Raw genomic sequence first — 9,955 nt, forward strand, 5'->3', positions numbered from 1 at the left:
CAGTCCGGGCCTGGTAGCCTCCTAACTGGACAGTGAGGACAGTGAGAAGTCAGAGGGAAGGATGTCTCACTGGTTTGAAATAATTTTAATCTCCCTCCTTGTTATTTCCGAAAAACATCTTTTAAACAAACTAGTAAACACAGAGAGGGAATTTAATACAACCCTGAAGAATTAATTCTATGTATCATATTTGTAATAATAATGCCTTCAGTGTATTATCAGTGTTAGGAATTGTGGTCTGGCTCTCCTTTTAGAAATATGAATATTTAATTATGTAATAATCTATGTTCATCAGAGATTTGTCTGTTTTGTGTTATCTATCATTTTCTCTGATATGTGTTCTTCATTTTTGTCAGTGCTGACGGTACATACGAAGTCTCCCTGTTCACCAATGCAATCGTGCAAAACAATGGCAGCATCTATTGGCTGCCACCTGCCATTTACAAAAGCGCATGCAAGATAGAAGTCAAACATTTCCCATTCGACCAACAAAACTGCACTTTGAAATTCCGTTCGTGGACTTATGATTATACAGAGATTGACCTCGTTCTTAGTTCAGATTCGGCCAGTATGGATGACTTCACACCAAGTGGTGAATGGGATATCATAAAACTGCCAGGAAGGAGAACAGTCAACCCACTTGATCCAAAATATGTTGACGTGACTTATGATTTCATCATCAAAAGAAAGCCTCTCTTCTATACTATCAATTTGATCATACCTTGCATTCTTATTACTTCATTGGCAATACTTGTGTTTTATCTTCCATCAGACTGCGGACAAAAGATGACCTTGTGTATATCGGTGTTACTGGCCTTGACTGTATTTCTGCTTTTAATTTCTAAGATCGTTCCACCGACTTCCCTTGATGTCCCGCTTATTGGAAAGTACCTGATGTTCACCATGGTTCTGGTAACATTTTCTATTGTCACTAGTGTCTGCGTCCTTAATGTCCACCATAGGTCTCCTAGTACACACACAATGCCGGTTTGGGTAAAGAACTGTTTTCTGGAAAAACTCCCAGTGTTCCTTTTCATGAGACGTCCAGTGAATAACACCTGCAGTCAGAAACTCCGCAGTTACCAGAGGAACACCCAAGTGGAGTCATGTAGGAACTCGGGCTGCTTTGTAAATGCTGCTGCTGCAAAGACATATGATCAAAGACTTAATGATCAACCTTCCAATGAGCAGCATAGAAACCAAGAATTCAGACACAGGCACTCAAAAAAGTTCTCTCCGCAAGTTCAAGAAGCAATGGAGGGTGTGAGCTTCATAGCCGACCACATGAAGAGTGATGATGAAGACCAAAGTGTAAGAGACATCTTTAAGCCAATCTTGCTTTTGTACAGTGTGCTTGTGTTGTAGCAAAGGGCAGGATTTGATCTATGAAAGCACAATAACAGTGATGGCAAACCTTGACACCCCAGATGTTTTGGAACTACATGTCCCATGATGCTCATGCACTCTGCAGTGTAGTTGAGCATCATGGGAAATGTAGTTCCAAAACATCTGGGGTGCCAAGGTTCGCCATCACTGCCCTGTAATATGACAGGATAGGCATACTGACCAGATTATAGTGAACCTGTCAACCGTTTTACATTTTGAAAAGTAAAAATTCTACCCAATAGAAGGTTCCACAGGTAAATTTGGTGGTAGAAGGCTCCACATCCAGAATGCTAACATCATATACTAAGCAAAAGGAAACATGTATTTTGAAGGCACCACACAGAGAGATTCAAATTTCTTTAAAAACATTCATCATTTATTTAAACGCCCATTAACTATATTACTTTTGACAAAACACAAAACCCCATAAGAACACAGGGTCTTGTTATTGTGGTTTTTACATCAGCTAATTCACTTTATGGTTTATGTGGAGTGAAAAGGCTAATGTAAAACCACAATAACAAAACCAGGTGTTCTTATGGGGTTTTGTTGTTTTTTTGTTCAAAGTAAATAACGGAGCGAAAACACTGATGTAAAACCACAATAACAAGACTCTGTGTTCTTACAGATTTTTGTGATTTTCTCCAAAGTAAAATATATTGATGGCTATTTAAAGGAAATGATGAATGTTTTTAAAGAATTTTGAACCCCTCTGTGTGATAGCTTAACCACTTAAGACCCGGACCATTATGCAGGTTAAGGACCTTGCCCCTTTTTGCGATTCGGCACTGCGTCGCTTTAACTGACAATTGCGCGGTCGTGCGACATGGCTCCCAAACAAAATTGGCGTCCTTTTTTTCCCACAAATAGTAATAATTTTTTTTTACTGCTAATGGCAGCGACCATCGATTTTTTTTCGTGACTGCGACATTATGGCGGACACATCGGACAATTTTGACAAACTTTTGGGACTATTGTCATTTTCACAGCAAAAAGTGCTGTAAAAATGCACTGTTTACTGTGAAAATGACAATTGCAGTTTAGGAGTTAACCACTAGGGGGCACTGTAGGGGTTAAGTGTGACCGCATATGTGTCTCTAACTGTAGGGGGACGGGGCTGGACGTGTGATGTCATTGATCGTCTTTCCCAATATCAGGGAACAGACGATCAATGACACTGCCACAGTGAAGAACAGGGAAGGTGTGTTTACACACACCTCTCCCCGTTCTTCAGCTCCGGTGACTGATCACGGGACACCGGCGGCGATCGGGTCCGCGGGTCCTGCGGGCGCGGTCACGGAGCTTAGGACCGGGTCGCGAGCGCGCCGCCGGCGGCGCGCTCGCGAACCCAGGGCTGGGCTTAAAGAGACACGTACAGGTACGTGATTGTGCCCAGCCGTGCCATTCTGCCGACATATATCGGCGTGAAGGGGTCCTTAAGTGGTTAAAGGTGTTGTAAAGGTTCGTGTTTTTTCACCTTAATGCATCCTATGACGACCAGGTACACGCCAATATACGTGGGCAGAATGGCATGGCTGCGCAAAATTACATATATATATACCCCTGCCGTGAGCTCCATGACTGTGCCCGTGTGACCCACGGAATCGATGTCCGCCGGTGTCCCTCGATCGGGTCACAGAGCTGCAGAACGGGGAGAGGCCAGTGTAAACAAGGCATCTCCCTGTTCTGCCTAGTGACAGGACATTGATGGTAAGCTCCCCCTCATCGGGAGCAGCGATCAGTGACGTGTCACAGTAAGCCATGCCCACTAACATACAAAAGAAAGGTACAGCGCTAATTAATATGTGAAGGTTCAAAATGTGTGAACAAATGAAAAAAGATGAATACCAAATAAATGAATATTCAATATTGTGGAGTGATAATAAAAATATAACAGTCCATAAAGTGTCCAATAGTGAAAAAACGGGATTGATAATCTTCCACCAAGAGAAAGCACCAATTTTGTTAAATCCAATCTGCTTACCAGATCCACTGACCGTTTATTATAGCGGTCAGTTGAGCCCAGAGATATTTATAGTCCTCTCAAGCAGACTGAGGCCCCGTACACACGACAGAGGAACTCGACGTGCTTGGCACGTCGAGTTCCTCGTCTCGTTTTGGGATGAAGCCGCCGAGGAGCTCGGCGGGCCGCCTTCTCCTATAGAACAACGCGGCCAACGAGAAAATAGAGAACATGTTCTCTATTTTCTCGTCGAGCTCCTCGGCGGCTCCATCGAGCCAAAACTGTACAGACGACAGAGATTCTCGGCAGAATCCGGGTTTTGACCGAGTTTCTCGGCGAATTCTGCCGAGAATCTCTGTCGTGTGTACGAGGCCTGATATCCAGCAGGTGGAAAGAGGAAGAATCAAATCATCAGCTTCAAACTCCAATGAATAAGAAATGAACGCTCATATGATTAAGGAAAAAAAAAAAGGGAAGAACAGAGATGCTCCATGGTGAAGTACTGCGAGTAAAAAGGTCTTTAATGTAAAGTATTGCACTTACAATTCAGTAGAAGTAGAATGGCTTGTAAATAAACACAGCGTGTGCGGTCAATCGAATCCTAACAGCTGTTCTCCGTGTGTGTGGCTCTCTTCCGTGCAGGCGATGACGAGATACGCGTTGGCCACTCCTACGTACGTTTCGTCGTAAGACGTCGTCGGGGATTGGTCCATCCCCGACGACGTCTTACGACGAAACGTACGTAGGAGTGGCCAACGCGTATCTCGTCATCGCCTGCACGGAAGAGAGCCACACACACGGAGAACAGCTGTTAGGATTCGATTGACCGCACACGCTGTGTTTATTTACAAGCCATTCTACTTCTACTGAATTGTAAGTGCAATACTTTACATTAAAGACCTTTTTACTCGCAGTACTTCACCATGGAGCATCTCTGTTCTTCCCTTTTTTTTTTTCCTTAATCATATGAGCGTTCATTTCTTATTCATTGGAGTTTGAAGCTGATGATTTGATTCTTCCTCTTTCCACCTGCTGGATATCAGTCTGCTTGAGAGGACTATAAATATCTCTGGGCTCAACTGACCGCTGTAATAAACGGTCAGTGGATCTGGTAAGCAGATTGGATTTTTACCACACTGGTGCTTTCTCTTGGTGGAAGATTATCAATCCCGTTTTTTCACTATTGGACACTTTATGGACTGTTATATTTTTATTATCACTCCACATTATTGAATATTCATTTATTTGGTATTCATCTTTTTTTCATTTGTTCACACATTTTGAACCTTCACATATTAATTAGCGCTGTACCTTTCTTTTGTATGTTATTTTTTTGCTTTAGGTATTTTGAGCAATAGGTACTAGCTGCTTTGTCACTTAACACATTTCAATATTTTTTTCACTAGATAGCGCAGTGTTTTTCCTAGGGTTTTTCCCAAGGTTTTTTCCACATGCCCACTAACAGTTAGAATCACTCCCTAGGACACACTTAACCCCTTCCTAGCCCCCTAGTGGTTAACTCCTTCACTGCCAGTCACATTTATACAGTAAGCAGTGCATTTTTATAGCACTGATCGCTGTTTAAATGTGAATGGTCCCAAAATAGCGTCAAAAGTGTCCAATATGTCCGCCATAATGTCGCAGTCACGATAAAAATCGCTGATCGCCGCCATTACTAGTAAAAAAAAAAATTATATTAATAAAAATGCCATAAAACTATCCCCTATTTTGTAGGCGCTATAACTTTTGCGCAAACCAATCAATAAACGCTTTTTTTACCAAAAATATGAAGAAGAATACGTATCGGCCCAAACTGAGGAAAAAAAATGATATTTCTTGGGGATATTTATAAGTTAAAGTTAAAAGTTAACATTTATTAACATAATATTTATAAGTTAAAGTAAAATACCACCAAAAGAAAGCTCTATTTATGGGGAAAAAAAGGACATACATTTTTTTGGGAGCCACGTCGCATGACCGTGCAATTGTCAGTTAAAGCGACGCAGTGCTGAATCGCAAAAAGTGGCCCGGTCATTTGGCAGCCAAACAGGCCGGGGCTGAAGTTGTTAAAATAGAAGTATGGCCTTAGCCTTTTTGGTCAGAATTCTCTTCTGGGTCACAGGAGTGCACTTACTTTTGCTCTCCTGTGACCAAGAATTGCAAGGCAATGTCATTGCATACTAGCACATTATGAGAGACTTACCCTGAAATGAAGCCCTCTAGTGTTACACTGTCACCGCTGAGAGGGCTTCCATCTTCACCCGTCTTCCTTCCGGGTTTGTGGTCTCTGGCTACATGAGTGGCCAGGGGCACGATGACATCACTCCCGCGCATAAGTGTGGGAGCCGCCATTTTCAGTAAGAGCTCTGCTGAAACTCTACCATCAGAGCACATGCGCCGGTGATGTCACCAGCTGCATGCACTCTGAATATCTCCTAAACGGTGCAAGTTTATGAGACATCCACAGTACCTACAGGTAAGTCTTATTACAGGCTTACCTGTAGGTAAAAGATAAAAAAAGTGAGTTATCTACCACTTTAAGTTCTGCCACCCACTGTTTAGCAATATTTTTTATTAAAACAAATCTATGCTTAAAATATTTATTTACAGAAATCTTAACACACTTTTTGGACTCGATAAACAGAGAGAGATAGAAGGGCTAAAATACTCACTAGAATGTAGGGATGAGCTTCGAGTTCGAGTCGAACTCATGTTCGACTCGAACATTGCCTGTTTCCCTGTTCGGCGAACAACGAATAATTAGGGGTGTTCGCGGCAAATTTCGAAAAGCCGAGGAACACCCTGTTAAAGTCTATGGGAGAAATCTAAAGTGCTAATTTTAAAGGCTAATATGCAATTTATTGTCCTAAAAAGTGTTTGAGGACCTGGGTCCTGCCCCAGGGGACATGTATCAATGCAAAAATGTTTTTTCGAGAGCAGTGATTTTAATAATGCTAAAAGTGAAACAATAAAAGTGAAATATTACTTTAAATTTCGTACCTGGGGGGGGGTGTAAAGTTAGCATGTGAAATAGCGCATGTTTCCCGTACATAGAACTGTCCCTGCACAAAGTGTAATTTCTGAAAGAAAAAGACATTTAAAACTGACTTGCGGCTATAATGAATTGTCGGCTCTGGCAATTCAGAGAGAATTCATTCATAAAAAAAAAAAAAAAGCGTGGGGGTCCCCTCAAATTTCATTATCAGGCCCTTCAGGTCTGGAATGGATATTAAGGGAAACCCCGCCGTCAATTTAAAAAAAAAATTACGTGGGGTTCCCCCCAAATATTCATTCCAGACCCTTCAGGTCTGGTGTGGATTTTAAGGGGAACTCCACCCCAAATAAAAAAAAAATGGCATGGAGTTCCCCCAAAAATTCACACCAGACCCCTTATCCGAGCACGTTAACCTAGCCGGCCGCAGAAAAGAGGGGGGACAGAGTGCGGCACCCCCTCTCCTGAATCATTCTCCTCTATAATGTGTATATTTCCAGAGCCAATGCACAGAGCAGGTAAGTATAACATGTTTGTTATCTAAAAAAATTATAACTTTACAATTAACTTTAAAAATACACAAAACTGCAGCCCTCTAATGGTAGGTACAGTTTCCTAGGAACTAAAGAGAGTGCACACAAAGTAAACCATGGTACCACTGTGATTGGTAGACATGGTAAAAGGTGGTTGTTGTCTTAAAAGCACATTTATTGTATATGCTAAAAACGGGATTGTATGCGATTAACTGTAAACAAGGAAGTACTGACCAAGATGACTGTTCTGTAAAAAAAAAATATGGTCTCACTGTAAATACCAGATAAAATACTATACTATGATTGCAAACAATCCATATACTTCAACTTCCATAAAAACATAAACAGGACACATTTCACAGTTATGCATTCTTCCAACATTGACTTCCTTGTAGCACTGCATTTGGTTGCATATCATCTCAGAGCCACAAAGTAGAAAGACTTTGATAACGGTAAATTTACCTTTGTGATCACAAGTCTGAATATGACCCATGATGTAGCTATATAATGTCTGGCAACTGTAACTAACTGCAGGTCCTGTTCTGAATGTGGTAGTATGTCCACTCAGGATCACCAGCCCAATATCTACCACAGTATTTGTACTGGCCTGGGTAGAAAATGTCCTCAAAGCCCAGTCCTCTTCTGTAATTTCCATTCCTACACTCATGACAGGGTAGCATGAGCTCAGTTCAATTCTTTGCAGGGCTGATTCAGTTTATTCCAATAAGAATACTATGTGATTCAAGTTTAAATGACAACCTTGAAAGTTAATGCTTATTGGTTGGACTACTACTGTTATATACGCACATACCTGGTCGTCAGAGCCTAGTTTGCAGGGGAAGGCCTCTCTTACAGTCCTGGCTCGTGAGTCACTGGATTGGGGACAGCAAGCTCAGGACCGCAGTGAGGTAGGAGTGCCGGACTGGAAGCAGTAGTCAGGTAACGGATGATGATCCCTCAGGAGAGGCTGGAACCGAAGGCAGTTAAAGCAGTAGTAGATCAGCGATCCAGGAGCTGGTGATACTGATACAGCGGCAGCTGGTGAGGTAAGCTGGGTTAAACACAATCAGCAGGCAATAGCGGAGTCAGACAGGCCGGGTCAGAACAGGTTGTCAGGTAACTGATGCAGAAGGCTATATCGTGGTCACAGGCAAATCAGGTGAACAAGCCAAAGGTCAGGGATGAAGAGGTTCGGATAGTCAGGTAGAGACGGGTCAGTGCTGGTAACAGGTAGACAGGAACGCACGATACTAATACAGAGCTGCAGATCAGACAGCACTGCACTGTTGCAGCTAATGGCTTTTTAAAGGCACAATGTCGCCAAAGTGCATTAACGTGCACGCGCGCGTTCCGGGTGCGCGAGCACCCGCCGTGCACGCGCGTGTGTCGCTGGCGCATGCGCGCAATTGACTAACTTGAGAAGTAGTATGCGTGCGCATGCGCACACGCCGTGGGCGAACAACAGGTCCCTAACAACTACACAGTTCCAATTATTAAAGAGAAGTAAAGCTTGAGCTACTGAGCTCAGTAACAGTAGGATTTTTTTCAAAAGATGCAGCTTAGAACAGACAGGCACATTTGTAAAAAGGGACCTAGAGTTTGGCTGGCTAGAAATGAAAATACAAAATATGCAATGGTTAATTTTTGCCTGTCTACAAGAAATTGTAACTGTTAGTTCTGATAATATTAAATAAAAACAACTCTATAGTACCCGGAAAGACAAAAACTGTAACTAAAACTAATATTGTACAATTATGTATTATTATTCAGACCACTTTGGTGAATATAACTTGTATCATATTATTTTTTTCCAGATAATTGAAGATTGGAAGTACGTTGCCATGGTTGTAGACAGACTCTTTCTATGGATATTTATCATTGTTTGCGTTGTGGGAACAGTTGGACTCTTCATGCAGCCACTACTACAAAACCATATTCCATCTGGAAGTCATTAGTGAAAAGAAAGCTGCAGAACATTACTGTAATATTGACAATGCTTCCTAATTTGTATCTTTACTGAAGTCCAAAGGATAACAGATTTTTTTTATATATTTTGTTTTATAAGTGCATTTATGGAAAGGTCAGGGAACTGCTTTTCCGCACAGCTTATTCTGGAATGCTTGGACTTACTTTGCATTTTTAGCCAATATCCAACTTTTTATGGTAAAGTATAATGACTAGCTCAGTAAACTAAATAAAAAAAAACATTTTTTTAGTAAAATGTACATTTTATGAGTTGAAGATGAACTATAACAAAATAAAGAAGCTTTATGCCTACTGTACACATTGTTTGGAACCTGCACATTCTGAAGAGCCATGTCATGGAAGTGTGGTTATTATAAAATTAAAGTCAATCTTGCACACATTTATTTTACATTAGGTATCTAAATGTCTTGTGTACAGTACACTACTATTACATACATCCATACGTATCAGTACATACCTGTAGGTTGCCATCCCTGATAATTGCTATTGCTTGCATCAGTGGCTTCTAAGTCACTGACACAGAGCAAACATGTGGCTAGTAGAATCAGTTTTTTTGTTTTATTTTTACGGTAGAAAAGTCCTATGGAGAGTTACAGTGAAACAAAAAGACAAATTGTCAAAAGGTCGTATCACAAATCATACACAGTGTACAAAGAATGTCATACAAAGATATATATTACCTGTACAAGCCTCACAGACTGTTATAAAAATCAGACAGGTTGAATTTTAATTTAGTTTACAACATCAGCAGTCTTAACGTATCAAACCTTTGAGAAAGAAAAGAGAAGGGAGAAAGGAGAAGGGAGGGGAGAGAGGAAAGGGAGGTGGTCAAGTGGGAATCTTGTCATATTTGGCAGGGCAGTCTCTACTCTACTATTTAACTGGTACATAAAAAGCGGGGAGTTAATCACCAAACACCAAACATTGTAGGATGGCGGGGAGGAGAGTTTCTACCTAAGGAGAACTTCTACCGGTAGCATAGTAAGATGCATAAGAGAGTAGTAATTTTGAATGTTTTTGAATAGGAAGAGCATCATAAAGGCCCAGCAATAGAACAATGGGATCATGTAATAAAGGTACAGTAGATTAAGTTAT

General features: G+C 41.3%; 1 protein-coding gene across 1 annotated transcript in view; it reads left to right on the plus strand.

Moving 5' to 3' along the window:
* CHRNB4 (cholinergic receptor nicotinic beta 4 subunit) overlaps positions 1 to 9,156 on the plus strand; it is a 66,804-nt gene extending 57,648 nt beyond the window's left edge. The window contains exons 5-6 of the mRNA XM_040343130.1: positions 357 to 1,311; positions 8,689 to 9,156. Coding sequence (XP_040199064.1) covers positions 357 to 1,311; positions 8,689 to 8,829 — 1,096 coding nt within the window. The 3' untranslated portion in view covers positions 8,830 to 9,156. The remainder of the gene's footprint in view (positions 1 to 356; positions 1,312 to 8,688) is intronic.
* Positions 9,157 to 9,955: the final 799 nt, after the last annotated feature.

This window comes from Rana temporaria, chromosome 3 (genome assembly GCF_905171775.1).
Source record: "Rana temporaria chromosome 3, aRanTem1.1, whole genome shotgun sequence".
Taxonomy (NCBI): domain Eukaryota; kingdom Metazoa; phylum Chordata; class Amphibia; order Anura; family Ranidae; genus Rana; species Rana temporaria.